This window comes from Brassica napus, chromosome C6, assembly GCF_020379485.1.
Source record: "Brassica napus cultivar Da-Ae chromosome C6, Da-Ae, whole genome shotgun sequence".
Lineage (NCBI taxonomy): Eukaryota > Viridiplantae > Streptophyta > Magnoliopsida > Brassicales > Brassicaceae > Brassica > Brassica napus.
In genome coordinates, this window is record NC_063449.1 from 10,329,635 (window position 1) to 10,352,208 (window position 22,574).

Below are 22,574 nucleotides of genomic sequence, written 5' to 3' on the forward strand. Positions count from 1 at the left end.
TAGAAATAGAGGTGGGTTGGAAATGATCTAAGAAGAGAGTTTGCATAAAAAGAAAAAAAAAAGACAACACAACCGCCAAATATTAAAACATACTCCCTCTGTTCCTGAAAGTAAGATTTTCTAGAGTATGCACGCTTATTAAGAATTTAATAAATGTTTATAATTTAAATTACTTTTTATTTTAATATACACTTTCCAATAACTTTTCACCAATGAAATTTAATCAATTCAAATATTCTCAATTAATGTTCCTCAAAAGTATAAAAAAGTACCTTAACAATATAGAAAATCTATCTTTGTGGAACAAAAAAAAATCTAAAACATCTTACTTTCAGGAACGGAGGTACGTAGTAGGAAACAGTAATATAAAAATGAGACAAAAGCTTTGACCCAAAAAAAAAATGAGACGAAAGCTTAGTGGGTTGACGATTGGATGGCCTCGACAATTTCACTAATTGGGACGTTTGTGGGTTTTCTCGTCCCCCGCATAACCTAGCTGACTTGCTTCAGCAACTCCAAGTGATACCCGTGTAGTAGGCAGATTATGTTGCTAGTCCAAATTCCACATCCAAAATTGCAGCTTGGTTGCTGCTGCCACTCTAAGGAAAAGTGGAACATGTGTGTTAGTTTATACCAAGCAATAGGAAAAACTGTGAAAACAACTCGAGGTGTCGCTTCAGAGTTGTTCAACAGATTTGTCCAACTACAAATGAAAAGGGAAGTATTTTCGAAGAATGAAATGAAAACGTAGTATCAGTAGATCAGTAGATGATATTAGTGCATCTGGAAACTCAAAGCGATCAACTTTCACGATTAGCACGTCAGCTGGGATGAAACCAATGGATCAAGGACACAGACAAACAGAATTGTAAAGTTTTAAAACAGATAATTTGAACACTGATTAGAAATAGATGATATATATTAGTCCAGAGAATATGATGTCTATACCTTTACATAGAGGAAGAGGAGGGTGATTCCCGTAAATTCACGGTTCTTCTTGATTTTCCGAGAATCCTAGAAGCTGAGGAGGCAACCGAACTGGCTAGTACGACCTAGGCGGAGCTTGTCAAAAGGTTGCGGGGACAACTGCCGATTGAGCAACAATATCATTAGAGGCTGACATTTTCAAGGGTTGGTTGGAAGCGGCGACGGTTTGATTTAGGAATTTATCAGAGATTTGGGTCTTAAGGTTTGTTCTAGGAACAATATATAATGAGTGGGGTCGTTTCGGTGGCAAAACACTACCATAAGTGAGGGTTGGAGTAAAGACGGGAAGATGTAGAGAAATGTGGTAGATCAAAAGTTTCTTGGAATTGAATGGATAATCAAAGATGGTAAGCTTGTGTGTTTTTTTAATCAAGGTATTGAAAATTTATCACCTGCACCTTTTCAAAGTGTGAAAGTTTTGTAAAATTTGTATAAAAAGAGCTTAGAAAACAAAGTGAAAATATTTTGTAAAATATATATATTAAAAAATAACTTAGCAAACACGTATCTGAAGCTAGAAGGTCGAATCACGTAAATCAGAGAAGGTATCAAGAGTTTTACCTGTGGAGGACAAGTGGTTGGCATGAGGCAGTGACAAGTCTTGTTTGGAACTTTTTCATCAGTTATTCAGTTCAGCAGTTGACATGAAAGGTGTAAGGTTGAGAAACCTAACGAGTGAACAATAATAATAGTTGAGAACCCTGTCAAAAAAACTTATATAAACAAACATCCATGAAGCAGAACGTACCTTTTCTGTTCTCCTGCGGAGTTTGAAACCGGTGTTAACGAGACCTTGTCTTGTCTTGTCGTGTGGAGCAGAGTTGTTGCTTTTGGATTTAGAATCTGGAAAAAAAAATGATGAAGAGGAAACAGTTTCTCAGTCATGCAGTGAGATATGTAGTTACGCTTGCTTGTTATTGAAAAATTTGGCTCACCTGGCTTGATTATCCATCATCAGAGTGGTAGTGCCCAGAGCTATGTTCTTGGGACTCGTTTCCCTGCAAGGAGGCATAACAAAACGAGTACTATAGGAACGTGAAAGCGGATTCGGGTATCGAAATGTTATTCAGAGTGTACCTTTTTCACAATTTTCTGATTAGTTCCTTTCGGTTGAGACGAATGTGACTGGTTTTTCGGCCTCTGTGCAGATGGATTCCTTAGAAGGGTTAGCTAGCTTGCTACCTTTCTAGCAGGTTGCTGCTTCTGTGTTAGGAGGAGGAAACAGTTTCAGTCCTTGTTTTCTATCTGCTTAGGCGTTTTGTTTTGTCCCTGTTGAATGAACAAAAGAAGAAAGAGTATTATTTAGAACAACAGCCTCTCATCTTATTACAAAACTCCCAAAAGAAAGATAAAAATAAAGAACCTTGGAACTGCTGTGAGATCAACGGAGCAGCAGTTGTACGTCTTCCATCGAACCATCGCAGGAGCCAAGAACTCGTACATCTGGTCAACCATCGCAGTTGTTCCTTCCATGATATATTATCAGATCGAATCAAAGAGCTAGCTAAAAAAGAGAGTGAGTGGTGGTGGAACTTTCTTGGTTCCTTCTTTACAGAGGGAATGTATTTGTAATCTGAATTAAAAAAAAGGGACAAGGGACGAGTATATATACTAAGGGCAACATTATCGGTCAAAACGTTTTTTGGTCCTTAAATTTTTTTTTTTTTTCGGTTTAAAAAAAAAAAAAAAAAAAATTAAACTAATCGCGGGCCGCCACATGTCGTGGGGCCTGCAAACAGTGCTAAGGACACAGTGCAAACGTTTCTTATTTTGGGACATTAGACACAATAATTGATAAAAGGTGGTGGGGTCCACGCGTAAGGACCCTCTCCACCACCGATAATGTTGCCCTAATATCACGACAGTCAGATTTTGAATAACAATTATTTTTCTTTTTTTTTTTACCGCTTTTGGCTCCTGTATATTCTTCTTATTTGACACTGTCGTTTTGATGCTTATCTCCCTTGGACTATGATGGTAAAACGAGTCTTGCGCTATGTTACATGGAAACGGAAGCGGGTACGCGGAAGCGAAGCGTATGGAAGCGCGGAAGCGAAGCTTATAGAAGCGCAGAAGCGAGATTTTTTGAAAAATTAGGAAGCGGGTACGTATTGGAAACGTATATCCATATGTATGTATATATATGTATATCTATATATATATTAAAATATAAGATTTTTTAAAAAAAAATTAGGACTAAAAATTATAAGTTATAAATTTAAATAAATTATTTATTCATTTGTAATAATTTTGTAATGATTTCATATTAAAACTGTGAAAATAGACATAAATTAAGTTTAAAAGAAATTATTATATTAATTATTGTTAATGCTTCATAAATAATTGACACAATATATTTGAATATATGATATATGTTTAGTAAAAACCTCAATACATAAAGATAATTTATAGTATTAATTTTAATATTTATATATTTATATCCTCTCTATTCATTACTATTAAAATTTTGATTTTACAGAAATTAATAACTACGATTATATTTTTATTAATATTCAACCTTGTATTTTTTTTTTAAAGAACGGAAGCGTGATTCTAAAACGGAATCATAATCTTCCAACGTGTTTTTAAAAAGAATATTTTGGAAGCGTTTTGGAAGCGAGATTCCGTAAGCTTCCACAAAGTTCCGATTCCGATTCCAGTTCCGAAGCGGGAAGCAGATATCCGATGAAGCTTCCGTGCAGACGTCCGAAGCTTCCGTGCAACGTAGAGGAGAAATAAGAGAATCATACTGGCAAAGTTGACTTGGACTATGTTTCATTGTCTTCTTTTTTGTCACACTCCAGTTATGTGTGCTTAATTATTCATCATTACCGTTTGGTTTTAGTTAAACACTAACATTAAAAATATATATAATGATTTACTAGCGCGCTAATTAATTACTTAAGAGATAACTTTGCATCGGTTTCTCTTAATGTCGAGCACTGACAAGAGTGATATATAACACTGAAACGGCCCTTTCTGCTTCAAGAGAGACATTCCATAATGGGTTACAAAGTCATATTGTTAACGAAATCAAACAAAAACAAGTCACTTAGCAAAAAACATAAACATAATTTCAAGTCGAACTGGATTATATTACAAACAAAGGCAGGAGAAGTCTTTATGACATCTTAACAGACTTCAAATCATCTTTCAGGCGGAGTTGTGGTTCTCAGCGAGCTTCGTACTGAACAACTGCAAGAGGATCAACATTCATACCATTATGAGGAAAGAGATTGATCCACACAAACTAGACTGGGACATAGTTACAAACTTATAAATACGGAAACCTGATCCCTAGCACAATTGTGTTTAGTTAAACAAACATAATTAAAAAAATCATGCCACCAGTGTCATAATAACTCATATAACATAAGAACAAGACCAAAAGATCAGTACAAGAAACCCAAGGCAAAATAAGGAATAAGGTTAACTCTCACCTCTACGGGTGCGCTTCTTGTATAGGATACGGTATCCACACTCTCTGCACTGGATCACATCCCCAGACTTCAAAGTATTCTCTTGTCCACAATCTTCAAAACCAAAAATCATTCAGACAAAACAAGTGAACCAAACTAAAGATAAAGGGCAATGATAATCTATCAGAAAAAAAAAAATTAAATGTATAATGTCTGAGGCTGCTTGGGAGAAGCAGCAAGAAAGCAGAGCTCCTCCTCAAAAGACCTCAAGTCAATTAAGATCAAACCAATACAGAAAAGTATTGAAAAGATCAGATTATTTAATGCCTCCTAACTAAGCCCAATTATGAAAATAAAAAGTTCATAAGGCTACTCAAAAGAGGCATGCTTATAAATAAATAAATTTAACACTACAAAGCATAAAGCTTCGATCTTTAACAGAAGATGGATCTGAGCATACCTCCGCAGACGTAAGTAACTGGTTCGGGCTGTTGATCCATTATATCCACTCGAATCTGACCTAATTCAACACACAGAGATTGAACTGAGTCTTTGGATCATTTCAAGCGATTCGAAACAAGATCGGAAAATATTGCAAAATCGAATCTTTTTGCGCGACTGAAATTAGACAAAAGAGATTGGATTTGTACTTACCAGACAAAGCTTAGGTTTCTGAAGAATTAGGGTTTATGCGATGATCTCGAACACGAGCGAAGAGACGAGAGACGTGTCTGGATTTAACATTTACCCTAAGTGTGGGCTTATGTATAAAAGCAATTAATATATGGGCTTCTGATAAAAGCCCAGCCAAGTCAACTGCGACTGATTAACTTTAGGCTTGTAAATTTGTTGTAAAATTCATGTGTCTATTTAGACTATTATTGAAATAATATATTAAAGATACAATTAAATTCTTATTTTCTGACATTTATTAAACTATAAGATTTTTCATGACCATTTAGTTTTCTATAATTTTTAATGTTGTCAATATTTTGTATCTTCCAATAACATTTTTGTTTGTTGACATATACATATTACTTTTAATAAACCGAAAATAAGTAAGTATGAAGCCAATGTGAATGTTAAAAAAAAAAACTGTTTTGTTGAAGCACATATTTGGTTGAATGTATATAGGACGTGATTGCGTGCCCATCTAATATTATTAAAAGAGAAGTACCCTTTAAAATATACTTTTAAGTTTTCTAACTTATTTACACTTCTATGCCATTGAGAATTAAATTAAACTACATATTTTAATGTTTGTCTTTTCCAGTTAAATTAATGAGTTTTCCTTAATCAAATTTAAACTTAATGTCATTAAATGAACCTATCTATTTTAATAATGCTTGGATTTTTCAGTTAAATTAATGAATTTTTTCCTTAATCAAATTTAAACTTAATGTCATTAGATGAACCTAAAAAATACATTATATTTATCGTTGCTTATTACGAACGAGTACGGCCCAATAACGAACTTGAATTTTATTTTTACGAAAACGTGAATCACTTGACGTATGTAATATTTAAAATATATTAACTACAATATAACAAATGCTTATAACCTACATATATTTTAGTTTGAAATGATCATGCTCAAGTTTATATAGTCAACTTACATCATGCATCGATCGATGTACAATATTCAAACCACCTATAGTTTTCGTTTTTTTTATAGGATGTATCAACCAACTAATAATCCTATTGATTTTCTAAGCTTTATAAAAAGCAAATCAATAAATACAAACTCAAAATCCAATATATTTTATTAATCAAAACATAATATCTTCAATGTTGTATCTTTAATGTACCTATTAAATATAGAAATTGTAACCATAATTACACTAATTATAAGAATAGATTTGATTCCAACCAATTGATCTATTACTTCGGTAATTGATTTGCTTACAGAAGAGGAAACAATAAATTTAAAATTTGTACGAATATAAAGATATAGAGATTCCAACCAATTGCCTATATTTGCGTATGATTTTCGCATAATAAGCTTCGGATTGAACATTGAAAAAGATAGAGAGATTTTTTTATCTTTTACCGACACAGAACTTAAACAAAACGAAGAGTTAAAGACAATTTTTTTTGCTACACTTCCCGGAAATAAACGGTTACAACATGGGCTTTCATAATATGGCTTTTTAACATATTAATGTTATGGACATTTAATAATTATATTAACGCAAAACAAAGACTATAAATAATTTATTACTAATAAAATTATGAAATTATTTACAATTTGATGACCAATTCATCGACCTTTTTTATATGTTAAATTTTTCACAGAAGTTTAAAAATCATTTTATTTTTTTAACATGTATAACTAATTTATAATCTTTTATGCCATACTAAGTCATAATATAATATTTCTTCATATTTTACATTAATAACCATTATTTATATATATATCTACTATAATTCTCTAATTACGTATATTTGTTCAATTTTTTATATGGTATCGAATATTCGTCGTAAATAGATGGTTTAAGACGCCAAAAAAATTATTTACTTGGTGAATATAATACATCAAATATTACAAATACATCATTTAGTTAAATACATAATCAAAAACCAAAAATTCATACCCGCGCCGCGCCAATCTAGTAGCTATTACATTGCATATCAAGATTATATGTTAGTGAAATTAGCTATTTAATGTATTTTCAAATTTAAAGGGATTTTTACTGGAGGCAGATAATAATAAACTGTTGATTAAATGATAAGACGATCTCCATTGGAGGATCCAGTAAAGAGGTTCTTAGAAAAAACACAAAAAAAAAAAATCAAAAATGTATTAAAGGAGCAGAACCGGTGTCAAACATGGGACTCTGAGAATCACTAAACAGCCCATACTTGGCCATTTTGTATTGGCTATTCAAAAGGGGAAAAAATCTCCCATCTCTCTCTCTCTCTTCTTCTTTCTCTTTTGGCCAAGAACACGTAAAAGAGTTGAAGCTGTTCGTCGTGCTGCTGATGGAAGCGCTTTTGAGAAATGGTACTGCTCTCACCTCTCTCTTAAAGTCTTAATTTTTTTGATTCGTAGATTCGAGTTTTCTTAGGGTTCAATCTAGATTCGTGATACTCTGTTTTGGGCTTTGATTCCAGTGAAAAATGTGGAGTTATGATCGTGAAGGGAAGTGAAGAGATTCAAGTGCATTTCGAGTGGAAATATCGATGATGATATATCGAAACCAAGCTTTGAAGACGAACCTAGATCACCTTTTGTATTCTTCTTGTACGGTACCCAAAACCTTCCTCTGTTACTTCTCTGAGTAGTATCTTCCTTTATTTAGAGAGGATTTTGAAAAGCTACCATGGGAACATGGTTGATGCTAGCAGAATATGTTTCATTGTGTGGAAGAATATGTCAGAAGAGGTATCAGTTTATTCACAATCACTTAAAAACTTAATTTTTCCTCTTCAAACCTTTATTTATATGCTTGGTTTTTGCAAATTCTGCAAATCAAATGAACCCAAGCTGCTCTACCGTATTCTCGTACGAATCCAAATTGAGATTTACTGTCTATTGTTGTGTCCCAATCCAAATTGAAATTCTGCCTTGTGCGCTTTTCACGAGCAAGACGCTGGTTAAGCTGACACTGGGATCACATATTGATCTTGGGAACATTCCTCCAGGTGTGTCTCTTCCAGCGCTCAAGAGTCTCTTCATCAACACCATCTTTTTCACTTATGGAGATCTGTGTAATGTGCTTCTTCCTGGTTGCCCAGTACTCGAGGAGCTGTCTGTACGTCACGTGAATTGTGAAAGAATCCCATTCTGCATATCCAGTAGGAGCATCAACAAACTATCAGTTTACTACAACTTTGAGACTGTGATTACAGATATGCCTGGCATGTCATCTGATTCTTACTCCTGCTTATGCTGATGTAAGTTTTTACTTAACATAACTCATTAAAAAAAAACATTCTCATTATTGATGCTTATATGTGTGTGTGATGATGTTTTAGGTGATTTCTCGATGTGTTAAACGCGGACTACCTCTACCGGTGTTCAAGAATCTGGTTGCCTTACCTTATTTTCCTTCCTTCATGTTTCAGGTCCTATTGAAGAAGACGCTGGCTTGAGAGATTTAATCAGCTGGCTTCCTGAAGAGGTTCTAGGCAGCATCTTGTCCTTACTTCCGACGAAACAAGCCGCATCAACATCTGTACTTGCTAAAAAGTGGAGGCATGCGTGATGATGGTAATATATTGCAAACTCATGGCGCTCGTTGGAGCTGCAGCATCCAAGTGCTAGACTGATTTCGTTTCTTACTTCTAGCTAGACTTTCATCATAAACTTTTGTTTTTGTTAAACGTATCTAATTCATAGGCAAGATCATGATGTAAATCACTCAGTGTGCTAGTTTGCACCACTTACAAATCATGGCAAAACTACTTTACTATAGTTAATTATGTTCAAATACATTATCTAGTTGAAATCCATTTCTCTTTATAAGCTTTGCAATATTGGTTATCAAGAGAGTCGGATCTATTGGTTATCACGGTTGTTGAAAACCATTTCTCTTTATAAGCTTTGCAATATGAGTTGATGCTATGAAAACCATTTCTCTTTCGAGTGAAACATTTTTTTTCTTTACATGCATTATAAGATTATTTTGTTAACCATTTCTCTTACCATTTCACAAATGATGAGTTACCATTTCTCTTACTATTTCGAGTGAAGCACAAGTGATGAGTTACCATTTCACCTAAAATATTTTGTTTCAAATCAAGATTTCAACTAATCGGTTTTTTCTGGTTTATGATTTGTATTTATATTTTTAATATGCTTTTATATCATTTTTATTTAAATTTTTATGTATGCTTTTCTTTCATGTTATAAAATCCAATCATTCAACTTCTAAAAAAAAAAAAAAAAAAAAAAAAAAAATTTAAGAACCTTAAAGAGGTTCTCCCATTGGACCATGAAAATTTTAATTACACTAACAAGTAACACGGGTACTAAATTTTTCAAATCACAAAATTAATTACTAAATTATTCATTAGAACTTTTAATGGACTCTTACAATTGGAGTTGCTCTAAGAAGATACCACGCCTTGACGTTTATTGGAATGATACATGTATATTTAGCCAATTAACTATAGCCGTAAAAGAAGTTTGACTCTCTTCTAGTGGAACATGAATCGTCCTCAAAGAACATAAACGGTCACAAAGGTCGAAGAAACCTATTAATACAATTTACAGAGGAATACATTTAATGAGACTATCGATCCTCTTAATTTAACTCCTTATATATAAGGACATAGTGTTTAATTGGAAAACATCCAGATGAAAAAATGGAAGTTCATGAGTCTAAAACATTAAGCCAATATAGCAGTATGCAAAAATTACTTCTGGTTGGAGAAGGAGATCTTTCGTTTTCATTGTCTCTAGCTAAAGCCTTTGCTTCTGCCACAAAAATCACTGCGGCATCACTTGATGTTCGAGGTAATGCTAAATCATTTTCAATATTCTTATATTGTTTGCTATTGTTACAATCTGAATCACCACAAGAAAACTCAAATAGCTAGCCTGTCAAATTCTTTCTCAGTGTTCTGTATTAATTTTTTATTTGGTATATAGTTGGACTAGGGCGTCAGTACAACAATGGAAATGCGAACGTGAAAGAACTGGAGAGGCTTGGTTGCACCGTGGTTCATGGTATCAACGTACACACTATGTCCTCAGATATCGCCTGTCTCGATATGACAGAATTGTCTTTAATTTTCCTCATGCAGGGTAAGGTTTGACCCTTAGAAACAGTGTTTTTATCTTGTATTTGTGCATGTATTGAATTAGAGAGGCAAATTATATGAGATCCGAGATTCAATTAATCAATCTGCTCTAATAATATGGCATATACAGTTTTTGAATAATATTCTATACATAATTGTATTGAAATTTGAAAATAATATAAATTTTGACCCTAAAATTTATCAAAAGTAAGGCTTTCTTTTATAATATATTTCGGAACTTTAAACTTCTCAAAAAAATCTGATTGTATATATTTGATGATGGTTTATTTTTGTGAGGGTATTCATACGCTCTGATACTACTTGTGGAGGTTATGATACCCACTTGTTACAGAATACAAGCTCATAATATCCATGTCCCTTTCACTACTCATACGATTCAATCTTTGTTCATGACTCAAGAATTTTTCACCCAGTTTACGGCCGCAGCGCGCTACATCTGGAGTGGATCCAGGATCCACAACATCCACTATGAAGTATCGGAAAACACCTCCGATGTGGTTTACAAGATCATAAACTCTCTCTGTTCCTGGGTATGTAAACCCTAGAGAGTATACAAGATAATACAAGAGAAGTACATTGCTAAGACCTAAGCCTAGGATTACATATCTATCACTAGCTTACTCTATCTCTCCGAGAGACGCCATGGAAGCTCCCGTCTCCTAGAGGCTCAGCTTGAGCTTAGAGATCCCTGTCGTGACATCTCATTCTTTGTATCAGCACTTGACCTAATGGGCTTCAACGATTAGGCTCATATGTTGTCCGCGCGTAACTTGTGCAAGCTGGCCCAACATTGAACATGTCTGATGGGCTTTAATCAAACCTCACAAAACTTCACCTAATTGGTCCAAGTTCATAGCCCTTACTTTGTGCCGATACCTATTAATACTTGAGCAAGCCTGCTCATCTTCTGCATCTCCTTATCTTCTCTTATCTCTTCTCACTTCTCTCAGCTCCACCTTGAGCCAAGCTTGAAGTTATTTCATGATCTTCTTTAAACCTGCATAAGCTTCAACTTATACACCACAACTGCTTAAGTAGATTAAACACTTAAATCCACTTAGCTGCATCAATGAACATAGACATCACGCCTGATGAAAGGTATGTGACAATCTCATTGTCATTCTGAATTTCCATCACCTTCATCTAGTGTCTTGAGTTGCGAACCCAGCTGCTACCCTCCAAATGTCAAGCTCAACTCCTCATTGATGTCGTGTTACTTCATCTTTTACTCCTCGTGAACTTATCAACAACACAACCTTGTTGTCAAAATCACGAACTTGTTCAAGTGCTTGAACAGAAACCTGAACATCTTTCTGCAAGTTGAGTTCCTCCTTGGCCTTTCGATTTCACTCATGTGCACTGAGCCTTGAATCAAATTCTTTGAATACTGTGCAACAACTTTCGAACCATATATGCTTCAAACTTGAAACAACCTCTGATTCTCTACTTGTTTAAAACACTCTAGCCTTGAACACGTTTTGTACCGCTGCTACTCTGAACAGGACCTGCCATCCAATCATCACTGCTGGACAGACTTTCGACACAACTTTGGTCCACCCTTCATGTTGTTAACATAAATTGATACCACATAATTCTCCTTGAATCAACTGCAAACCCTTGAAGTCACTCATGCTCCATATCTCTGAAACAGTCTTTGACTTACCCTTGATGTTCTTAAACATATTACACTTGAGCATCACTTCTTCACACTTAAGTAGGACACGCCGCCTAAAATCACATGATTAGGAAGACTATCGACACAAATATCTTTTCTCCACCATCTGATAAAATTGTTTTGCAATAATAGAACATCCACTAACAGATTTAGACCCCACTGCTAGTTGAATGAACTGAGCCTCATACCATCGAATCCATGATACGCCTTGGCTCTCCTCACGAGCTGCCTGTGATATATTTATCTAGAATCCTTGATATCCCTCCTTTTCTCAGCTGTGAATTCAATATCTCAATACCCTTCTTGTATTAAGATGTCTCCAAACACCAAAACATGTGCATCACCATCAACGACTTGAACATGCCTGTTAGTCATTGAACCCGCCATTAGCCTGATGAGTACCTGGCCATCGATGAGTATATGGCCATTTGCTAATGGACTTTCATGAGGACACTGCCTCAATATTTCCTGTGATGCGACCATATATCCAGAACCACACTTGTTTTGTTCCCTTAAATGCAATCGGCTTTTCCTTGCATTTAAACCCTTCTTGAGATGGACTAACTGTGGGACAATTCTCTGCAATCCCTGCAATGTCTTCTAACAGTTTCTTACTTTGTTTCATCTTCACTGCTCAATATTTCAGTATCTCTTGATACTTACTTCCCTTCAGTTTAACCAAGTACCTCACCACGTGTTATCTTGCATCATACTCGGCTATGATTTTGTGGTCCTCTGTATCAACCTCACTGCAGTGTACTCATGATACAAATGCCGATTTCACTTTTTTTCCTACAAGTTACTTTATGTAAGACTCATCTTACAAATCTCCTTATGATGCGCCTTGTACTTGTTAACTGACCTTGACACTCCTGGCCTTGACATACTGAACATATCCATGACCCTCTTGTCATTGAATAACCTTTCCTTTCAGCTCTTACTCCCTTCAGCTGACCATGTTGCTAACCGAAACTTTTACCCCTTCAGCTGAACCAATCAAGACGTCTTCTAACCAGTGACTCACTCCACCTGGAATCAGATTATATATATCCCTGATGCATCAATCCTTATATAATCTCAGTGGCTCCACCTGAATCAAATAACCCTTTAGAAGTACCATGTCTCTGTAACTAAGTTTCTGCAACTGTTCATTGTTCATGTCGGCCTTTCACTGTATCTCTCATCATCCAACCCTGTGATGCTCCTGAGATACTCCCTTACAGCTTCTCTTGTGTCAAAACTCGAACCCATGACGAGTTTCTCAAGCTGTAATCATACATGAACCCTGACTTGTTCAAGCATGAAGTTCCGACCCGGTCAAGTTTGAAAATTTCTCCTTTTGCTTATGAGCTTCGATTATTGTCCGAGAGCTCCACCTTGACACTTATGATCGTTACACTAGACTGGTGTCCCTTACTCCTCTTCTGAGTCTATTCATCTTGAATTTCCAACTCAGACATCCACGACGATTCCTCTAAGGTATAACTCACACACGCTTCTACTAGCTGTGGTAGCGACTTTCTGCTTCTTGAACAAGTGTTGATGACTGTTGTTTCATACCCTTTATCCTCAGGAGTACAACCAGTCGTAACAACCTGTTCAACCCGATTCCGCATGCGCATTTTTCTCTGCCATTGACCAGAATCTTCAAGCTAAGTCTAACCTTGAATCGCCTTTTCCCTTTACATTCTTCTTGTCACTCACATGACCTCACTAAAGCTACTACATGCTGTTACCACAAATAGCCATTTGCTCCAACATACCCTTGTGTAGGCTTTTACACACTTTTTCCTTGCTCTAGTTGCTTCTTCGTGGAGGTACAACCTATTCATGCCACACTGACTTGGTGACTATTTTGGCTTTCTTCTTACAGCCAGAAACTTTCTGTGTCACTCTCATGACCTCACTAAAGCTGATACATGATGTTACCACAAATAGCCATTTGCTCCAGCATATACTTGTGTAGGCTTTTACACACTTTTCCCTTGCTCTAGTTTCCTCTTCGTGGAGGTACACACTGTTTCAGTCACACTAACTTGGTGACTCTTCTGGCTTTATTCTATCTGCCAGAAACCTTTCCTCTCATGCACCCACGAGCTTGACTTGAACTGACCAAAAACAAATCACTTTTGTTTCGTCATATTGTTGTCACACGATAACCAACCTGTGCAGCTGCAAGATCCGTTGGTCATCTTTCGCTAAGATAACCTGCATTCCTTGTGATCTCTGAAAAACCTTCAGTCTCTGTGAGATTGATGACCATTGATTCCATCTCCTTAAGTATAGCTTTGACTTACTGTGAGTCTGTTTTCCCTTGAGTTATCCTCCATCTCAAACGACTCAAATCAATCTCCAACACTGCTGATCACGAACACGCCCACCTGCGCAGCCTTCTTGTTGCAGCTTACGTGAGTCTTCCCTTTCTTGCAAGTACCGATGCATCCCTTGCAAGTCTCTCATCATGATTTCACCAACCTGAAACCACCACGTGCTTTGAGATCATCCTTTGTAAACGTTTCTTCCTCTGTCTCTGACGCCGTTGTTGTCTACCTCAACAGAACGTCATCTGCTTTCTTTGATGCTACCTGTTCAACATCATCTTTGGTTTGTCACACTTAATGCGATCGTGACTACAAATCTACTGATTCTTCTTCTCCAGAATTTCCAACTAATGTCGATGCTAACTGGAAGCTCCTGCATAACCTGAAACACCACTGCCTCAAACCAGAAGCCCTTTGACTCAATCCTTATACAACCTCAATAGCCCGTAGACACCAAACTTCTCAACCTGAGAATTTCCTTTGTAACAATCTGAATGAACACCTTGCCTTGAACATCACTCTGAACCGCTGATGTTGCCAACAGATCCCGCCGCTTAGCACAACTTGCTAAGAAGACTTTCGACGCAAAGAATCTCTGCTCAACCTCTGCTCAAACAAATCATTACCTCTGCAACCGTGATACCATGTAGACCCATTTGTTTCCCCCTCATATGCCCTAAGAAGCCAAAACAAACTACTATTGAATCCCATGCAGAAAACCCGAAACATACATGTTTCCATCCTGAATCAATCTCGATTTGACACCGCCACCTGTTCAGCCGAACTCTGCCTTGAACAAAGTAAACTCCTTGTTCTTGCAGATCCATCCCAGCAGAAAAAATATGTGTTACGCCAAACACATATCTGCTTAGAAAACCACACTGCATTCCCTCTGAAAATAGCAGTCTTGTAGTATCTTGTTCTCTGAACCTCTTCCCGACTGTAGACTCTCATAATCACACATAGACAAGCCCGCATGAGTCGATCTCCTCCAACCCTTATGCAACACCCTTCACGCTGACTAAAGAATACCATCTGAAACATCCATGAAACACTCATATCATTCAAGGTTTTAAGGCGTCCCCTAGTTCCAAGAATTCCATGAGATACCGAGCTGAAATACCCACATAGATTAGAACACCACCTGCGACTGATATACCATGTAGATTCAATCCAAGAACACCGTGAAAACCCTCACTAAATCTTCAGACAATCCCATACAAAACCAGTGCGAAACCCCTTGTGTTCCACTATGCTTTCAGTTTCAATAACTTGCAGAATATGAAGAAATCTGAAACTCCAATGCATATAGTCACACACACGTTGTGACTGTCACACACTCCTTGTGACTGCAGATCGAAGACATCTCTGAAACCTCTCTTTCTTATGCTAGCATCCTGCCACCATCTTGACTTGTGAGTAACCCGAAGTCCTTCTCACACAGTAGCAGATTCTTGCACCCCTGGAGAACTCTAGAGAGACCCTGATTTCATAAACTCGAAATCATCTCAACTGATTCAACTGACTTGTGAATCATTCCTCCATAAACTTGTGCACCTGCAGTGAAGAACGTCCAACAGTTTTCCTTCTTCTCTTGTAAACCGAAAATCTCTTTGACCTGATCTTGTAACTTGGTTTATCCTCTGATTTTAACTCTGATTAGGTTAAAACCACATGACCACCAGCTTCCATTAAACCTTGTGAGTTTCTTCTGTCTCGCTTGGAAACTTCTTCATATGTCTCTCCTCCTCGAGACGTGGACTCCATGAATCAATGAGCTTATGCTCTGATACCACTTGTGGGGTATTCATACGCTCTGATACCACTTGTGTGGGTTATGATACCCACTTGTTACGGAATACAAGCTCATAATACCTCAGTCCCTTTCACTACTCATACGATTCAATCCTTGTTCATGACTCAAGAATTTTTCATCCAGTTCACGGCCGCAACGCGATACATCTGGGGTGGATCCAGGATCCACAACATCCACTATGAAGTATCGAAAAACACGTCTGATGTGGTTCACAAGATCATAGACTCTCTCTGTTCCTGGGTATGTAAACCCTAGAGAGTATATAAGATACTACAAGAGAAGTACATGGCTAAGAGCTAAGCCTAGGATTACATATCTATCACTAGCTTACTCTATCTCTCCAAGAGACGCCATGGAAGCTCCCGTCTCCTAGAGGCTCAGCTTGAGCTTAGAGATCTATGTCGTGATCTCTCATTCTTTGTATCAGCACTTGACCTAATGGGCTTCAACGATTAGGCTCATATGTTGTCTGCACGTAACTTGTGCAAGCCAGCCCAATATTGAACATGTGTGATGGGTTTTGACCAAACCTCGCAATTTTTCTTTTATATTAATATAATATTATTCTTTGAAATATAATTTTATTTATTCTTAAAACTTAATTAACGATCCATTTTATATATATAGATATGCATACATCTGTTGAGTTATTGTTAGTGTAGTTAATAACATACACTATTAATTAGAGAGTATCCAATTTCGAGTTACTCCTAATCTCAATATTTTTTTTACCTTGAATTTTTTTGCGTATATTATATTTGCATGTATAACACAGGAAACACAAATATGTTGTGAGAGGATTTTTTTTTTTTTTGATGAAATTTTCAATTTATTGATCAATCAGAAAATGCCATTTACAAAGAATAGGCTAGCTGTAAATTGGAACTTAAACCTATAAAAGAATAAAACTTTATACTAGCTAAATTTGTAAATTTCTAGTCAAAGATTTCAAACCATCTCCTAAGAAGTCCATTGAACTTGTGACCCGCCTTGTAACCAAGAGAGCTAATCCGATTCTTGATACCTCTGTTAATTGTTTTGATCATTTGCTCAGTTTCCTGTTGACCTTGTTGGTGTCTTCGTGTATTCCGTTCTCGCCAAATATGGTACACGACAGCCTGGAACACTAGACGAATGAGAATCATATCCATCTCATTGGACGTGCCTGCTTGAATATACCTTAGCATATCATGCCAGTCCGGGTTTATCCTCCTTCCAACCAGTCTGCTAGCGAGACGATCTCATACTGTATAAGAGTATGGACATGCGAAAAACACATGATCTCGTGTCTCATCTCTTTCACCACATAACACACAGCCCTGAAGGATTCCCCACTTTCTCATTCTGTCCCCTGTAGATAGCCTATTCTGAATCGCAAGCCAGACTAGGAATGCATGCCTAGAGATCCCTGGAGAGAGGATTCATGGAGAGTGCCCGCCAGATGATTAACGAAGGTGGGGAGATTCATTTCACCTGTAAGACAATTTACCCATTTAATATGTCGGATATAAAATCTCTTGCTGGAGAAAATGGTATGCGTCTAATCCAGCCGATGCAATTCAAGAAATGGATATTTCCAGGTTATTCAACTAAGTTTGAGAGTAACAGTGACTCTCACTTTCCTTTTACGATTTGTTGTTATTTCTATTCTTAAGATATAAACTCTCCATTTTTCATTATTAAAAATAATAATAATAAAAATATTTGAAAGGTACATTGCACATCGCGTATATTTTATATGCATGGTTTTTAATTATGGCCAAAACTAATATTGTAGAGACGATAAACATATATTGATAAACCCTTTAACAAAAAAAAACATATATTGATGATGAGAGGGGTTTTTGTCTAGTCGTCAAAATGCAGCCATACGCAGTACGCACAACATGAATGATAATTGTTAATCTTTTTTTTTTTTTTTTTTTTTTTTGAATTTCATCGATTACCTCTCTCTCTCCAAAGGAGACATTGTTTCAAAAAGTTAGTACAAGTAAAAAATGAAAAAACTTAAACAAAGACAGCAGCGCTGGTAAGGAAGCTAAATGAAACCCATTCGCAGCATCAAAAGGAGTTGAACGACCTACGGTTGGAAATATCGGAACCAATGTTGAAGATATGTAACGCTGTCTGTAGAGATGGATTGAGTGGTAGGCCGAAGAAGATAATCTTTTCTGTCCATACCAAGAAGTTTTGCTCTTAGGATTAAATGCAGCTCTTTCAGTAAAGAATTAACAGACCTAGAGACAAAATTATGGATTCTTGAGTTTCTCTCTTTCCAAAGGAGATATACCACTGCCTGAAAAATTATCTTAAAAATAATCTTGAGCTTTGCATCGGCAGAAACAGACCTGAACCATATAAGGCAGTGTTCAAATGTACTTGGAGGTGAATGCGGGGCAGTAGCAAACACTCTGTTCCAGAAATCCAGTGAAAACATGCACGTGAAAAATAGATGCTCCCGACTTTCATCAGCAGAATCACACAGGGGGCAAACAGAAGAGACCTGAATTCCCCACCTTCTCAGCTTATCACGGGTTGGCATTCTATCACGAGCAGCTACCCAAGTGATAAAAGAATGTTTTGGAATGTTACGTTGGAACCAAACCGATGAATACCAATCAACAGCCGGAGGAGTTGGATGGAGGGTATTCCAAGTCATAGATGATAAGAAGACAGTAGAAGGCGTGTTAGGGGTATTACGCCATAAGTAAATGTCTGGTAGAGAAGAGTTCAGATCAGCAGGCATCTCGGGCAGACATGCGCGCAGCAGGAGTAAGATGGGATGTCTACCTCTAGGAACAGACCAGGCACCCCTTGAAGCAGCTTGATTAACCGTAAGCTCAATGGATAATCCAGAAACTCTCGGACCATTAGCCCCTGTAAGGTGTATCAGAGGTCCAAGACCGGTCCAATTATCATGCCAAAAAGAAGCCAAATTCCCCGAGCGAACTTGACATATCAAGAAAGGCCTCGCCAAATCTCTAAGTTTAACCAACCTTCTCCATATCCAAGAACCTATTCCCGTGAAGTCTGTGGTCCAAAAAGGTCTACCTTCAATTACATAAGATTTTACCCACGCCACCCAAAGAGATCCCGTTCCAGCAAATAAGAGCCAAATGAGCTTTAAAGAGAAGACCTGATTAGCATACTGCAGTCTTCTCAAGCCAAGTCCTCCAACCTTTTTAGGGGTGCATACTGAATCCCATGAAACCTTAGCACTCCTAGCTGAAGATGAAGCACCACTCCATAGATAAGCATTGCAAATTTGCTCTAGACAATCAATACACCCCTGTGGTAAAGGAAACACATCAGCCCAAAAATTGAAGATACTATATAAGACTGACTTTATCAGCTCAAGTCTTCCCGCGAAGGAGAGATGTCTATTTGTCCAAGAAGAAATCCTCTTAATAACCTTGTCAATCAATGGCTGATAGTCGCGTCGATTCATCTTATTCGGCATCAAAGGCAACCCCAAGTATTTTACCGGTAGAGAACCAGAAGCTAGACCAAACCTGTCAGCCATCTGCTTTAAAATTTCTGCATTCCCACCATCCAGAAACAAAGACGATTTGGCCAAATTCAACCCCAGCCCAGAGTTAAGATAAAAGGATTGAAGTATTCTGAGAATTCCCTCCAACGAATCCGAGTCGCCATTAAAAAATATCAGCATATCATCAGCGAAGCTTAAATGAGTCACTAAGGGATCAATAGCTTTGGGATGGGGAATGAACTGGTGAGCTAAGGCAGCACGATCCAGTTGCTTTGACAGCAGATCCATCACAATAACAAATAGGGAAGAAGAAATGGGATCTCCCTGTCGAAGCCCTTTCTTTCCCGGGAAAAAACCAGCCAATTCTCCATTCAACGCTATCGAATAGTGAGGAGATGAGACACATACCCGAACCCAATTCCGAAGATTTTGAGGTAGTTCAAGGGCCTCCAAGACATTAAACAGAAACCTCCAATCTACATTGTCGTAAGCTTTTGTAATATCAATTTGCAAACAACCTCTAGTAACAGTCCCTTCCTTATTAAAGTCTGAGACGAGCTCCGAAGCTAACAGGACGTTCTCACTGAGGATTCTGCCTTTAACAAAGCCAACCTGATTTCTCTGAACAATATCAGGAGTTAAATCCTGCAGTCTAGAGGCGATGATCTTGGAAATCACTTTGTATACGGTGTTACACAAGGAAATAGGCCGAAAATCTGAGAGTTTATCCGCCCCCGGAACTTTTGGTATCAATGAAATGACTGTGGCATTAACTTGACGAGGCAACACTGATGTAGTAAAGAAACTTTTGACAGCAGAGATGACGTCTTTACCAACCAAATCCCATGCTGATGTGAAAAACTCAACAGAAAAACCATCGGGCCCTGGAGCTTTATTTTTAGGCAAAGAGAAAAGCGTTGATCGAATTTCCTCATCAGTAGGGATTGCCGAAAGCTTGACACTAGCAGAGGCCTCACATCTAAAAGGATGTAATTGCTGAATCTGATCCACCGTCATCGGAGTAACTGAACCATTCTCTACACCCAAAAGATCAGAATAAAACTGCACCACCATGTCTTTTAAGATACCTGGGTCATAAATCTTGGAGCCCTCCTCTGTCTGAAGATAGTGAATTACATTCCTGTAGAGGTTCGCTTTTACAGACTTATGAAAAACCCTTGTGTTGGCATCTCCCTCACTTAGCCAACGGACCCTCGACTTTTGCTTGAAAAAAGACTTCTCTGCTGCTGAAAGAAATAACCATGCAGATCTCGCTGCCTCTTCTTCCGCAAATAACTTTGAAGTAGGCGAGGTAAGGACTGAATGCTGCACTGCTTGCAGATGAGAGAAAGCTTCTTTTGTTCTTGCAGTAATCTTAGTAGCGACAAAATGCAACCACACGCACAACATGAATGATAATTGTAATAAGAGATCATCATTATTTGATAGGAGATGTTGTTAGTTTAAAGAAGCAAACCCCACTAATATATAAAACTTGAGTTACGTATATATGGTGTTTAATTTTAGGTTGTCACAATACTATGGAAGATATGTGTTTTCCATAAGATCGGTGGCTTCAAATTATTTTGAAGTATGCAACTTGCAACTTTTCTATAATTTATATATCTACGAGTTTAGCTTAGCACATAAATCTAAAGTAAACATTCAATGCTTGGTTTTCTTTTAAGTAATTATCCCCTTTTCGTGCTCTCTAACTTTTCCACTTTTCTACTCTTTCCTGTATTCCTCTCATTTATCATCCGTTTTTTTTTTTTTTCATTTTTCACAAACATACAAAATGTTGATAATTTTTCATTACCATGATAAGATAACGAAGTGATGTATAGTTGCTCTTCCATACTTGTGTGGATCATTTAATAATTTCGATGACTGTCACTGTAACAAGGTAATATATATGCAAAAGTAAATTCTCAAAAAAAAAATTCATAAATAAACATAAGAAATAAGAACATACTCATTCCATTTCAATGTTTTATAAAATATTTAATGTTTAATATATAAGATATTTTGATATTTAAACAAATGTTATTTATTATGAATAATTGTATTTTATAGCTTTTTGACAACTAGTTGAGTCATTTAAATTTAAATACTCTGGAAAGATTTTTTAGAGTTTTTACATTTATTAAGAATATAATAAATGTTTATAATTTAATTTATAATTTATTTTAAATACAATTCCAATAACTATCCACCAATAAAATTTAATCAATTCAAATATTTACAATTAATGTTTCTCAAAAATATACAATAGTATCTTAAACATATAGAAAATTTATTTTTGTGGAACAAAAATAAACTCTAGAAAATCTTACTTTCGGCAACGGATAAAATATTTAATAATAAACTCTAGAAAATCTTACTTTCGGGAACGGATAAAATATTTAATAATGATTTTCTAAAAAAGTCATGTCTTACTTTTATGATTTTAACCAAAACATTATACTCCATCAGTATATGTAAGATTGATGTTTAAAAATTTGCTAATATATTAACAAAAATAAAATACATATGTTATTGGAATATGTTGTTTCCTAAACCGATATATTGTATTTCCTTATCTAATTAGGTTTAGGATCCTCCTACTTGTATATATACTTGACCTTATGGTCCGTGAATAACAAGTTGAACATTATACAGATTTTAACTTGTCATGGTATCAGAGCAAGCGATCTAAAAACCCTAAAATAATTACTTGTTCAACGCCCCTCGGCAAAACATCATCTTTATCCTCTGTTTATCTAGAAACAGAGTACTTTCTTTAACTAAATAGAACGCCCCTCGGCTGCTTCTATCCTTCCTTCTCACTATGGCGGCTACAGTCGATGCACCAAAAAGAAAGATAATCTCTCCGTATGACTTGACGTCCGGTGACAATCCGGGTGCTGTGATTTCTCACCCGCTTCTCAACGGCAACAATTATGATGAATGGGCTATTAATCTGCGTATGGCGATTAGCTCCCGTAAGAAGTTTGGTTTTCTCGACGGTAGTATTCCAAGACCAGCTTCAGACTCAGCTTATCTCGAAGACTGGGTTGCGAATAATCATCTCTTTGTCGACTGGATATTAAAACAA

At 36.6% G+C, this 22,574-nt stretch overlaps 1 protein-coding gene, 2 long non-coding RNA genes and 1 other non-coding gene across 6 annotated transcripts; 1 reads left to right on the forward strand and 3 right to left on the reverse strand.

The window, feature by feature from the left end:
- Nucleotides 1–215: 215 nt before the first annotated feature.
- LOC125588757 lies at nt 216–3,166 on the reverse strand. 2 transcript variants are annotated; one of them, XR_007324890.1, is made up of 7 exons: nt 2,351–3,166; nt 2,065–2,256; nt 1,923–1,985; nt 1,736–1,830; nt 1,549–1,655; nt 949–1,385; nt 216–599 (listed from the first exon to the last, which is right to left on the reverse strand). It is a non-coding gene; the product is annotated as an uncharacterized LOC125588757 (long non-coding RNA). The 2 variants fall into 2 exon arrangements; XR_007324891.1 differs by having other exon boundaries at nt 949–1,086; nt 2,351–3,160.
- Nucleotides 3,167–3,946: 780 nt separating this feature from the next.
- On the reverse strand, nt 3,947–5,182 carry LOC106367663 (DNA-directed RNA polymerases II, IV and V subunit 12). Of its 2 annotated transcripts, none has more exons than XM_022701375.2 (4): nt 5,061–5,182; nt 4,867–4,926; nt 4,428–4,520; nt 3,947–4,182 (listed from the first exon to the last, which is right to left on the reverse strand). In XM_022701375.2, the coding sequence occupies exons 2-4, from the start codon at nt 4,904–4,906 to the stop codon at nt 4,160–4,162; spliced, it is 156 nt and encodes a 51-aa protein (XP_022557096.2). In that variant the 5' UTR covers nt 4,907–4,926; nt 5,061–5,182; the 3' UTR covers nt 3,947–4,159. The 2 variants fall into 2 exon arrangements, with proteins under 2 accessions (XP_022557096.2, XP_048616451.1); XM_048760494.1 differs by having other exon boundaries at nt 4,867–4,921; nt 5,061–5,175.
- LOC125589500 lies at nt 4,614–4,751 on the reverse strand. The gene has a single exon (XR_007325685.1). It is a non-coding gene; the product is annotated as a small nucleolar RNA U19 (small nucleolar RNA).
- A 2,039-nt stretch (nt 5,183–7,221) lies between the features above and the next one.
- Nucleotides 7,222–8,823, forward strand: LOC106367664. Its single transcript, XR_001273908.3, has 3 exons — nt 7,222–7,410; nt 7,521–8,303; nt 8,385–8,823. It is a non-coding gene; the product is annotated as an uncharacterized LOC106367664 (long non-coding RNA).
- The last annotated feature ends 13,751 nt before the right edge of the window (nt 8,824–22,574 follow it).

Coding starts and splice junctions, on each gene's coding strand:
- LOC106367663 (XM_022701375.2), bottom strand. CDS start 4,906: ATGGATCAACAGCCCGAACCAGTTACTTACGTCTGCGGAG. Junction 4,521..4,866: donor AGTTACTTACGTCTGCGGAG/GTATGCTCAGAT, acceptor TTGGTTTTGAAG/ATTGTGGACAAGAGAATACT. Junction 4,183..4,427: donor CAAGAAGCGCACCCGTAGAG/GTGAGAGTTAAC, acceptor ATCCTCTTGCAG/TTGTTCAGTACGAAGCTCGC.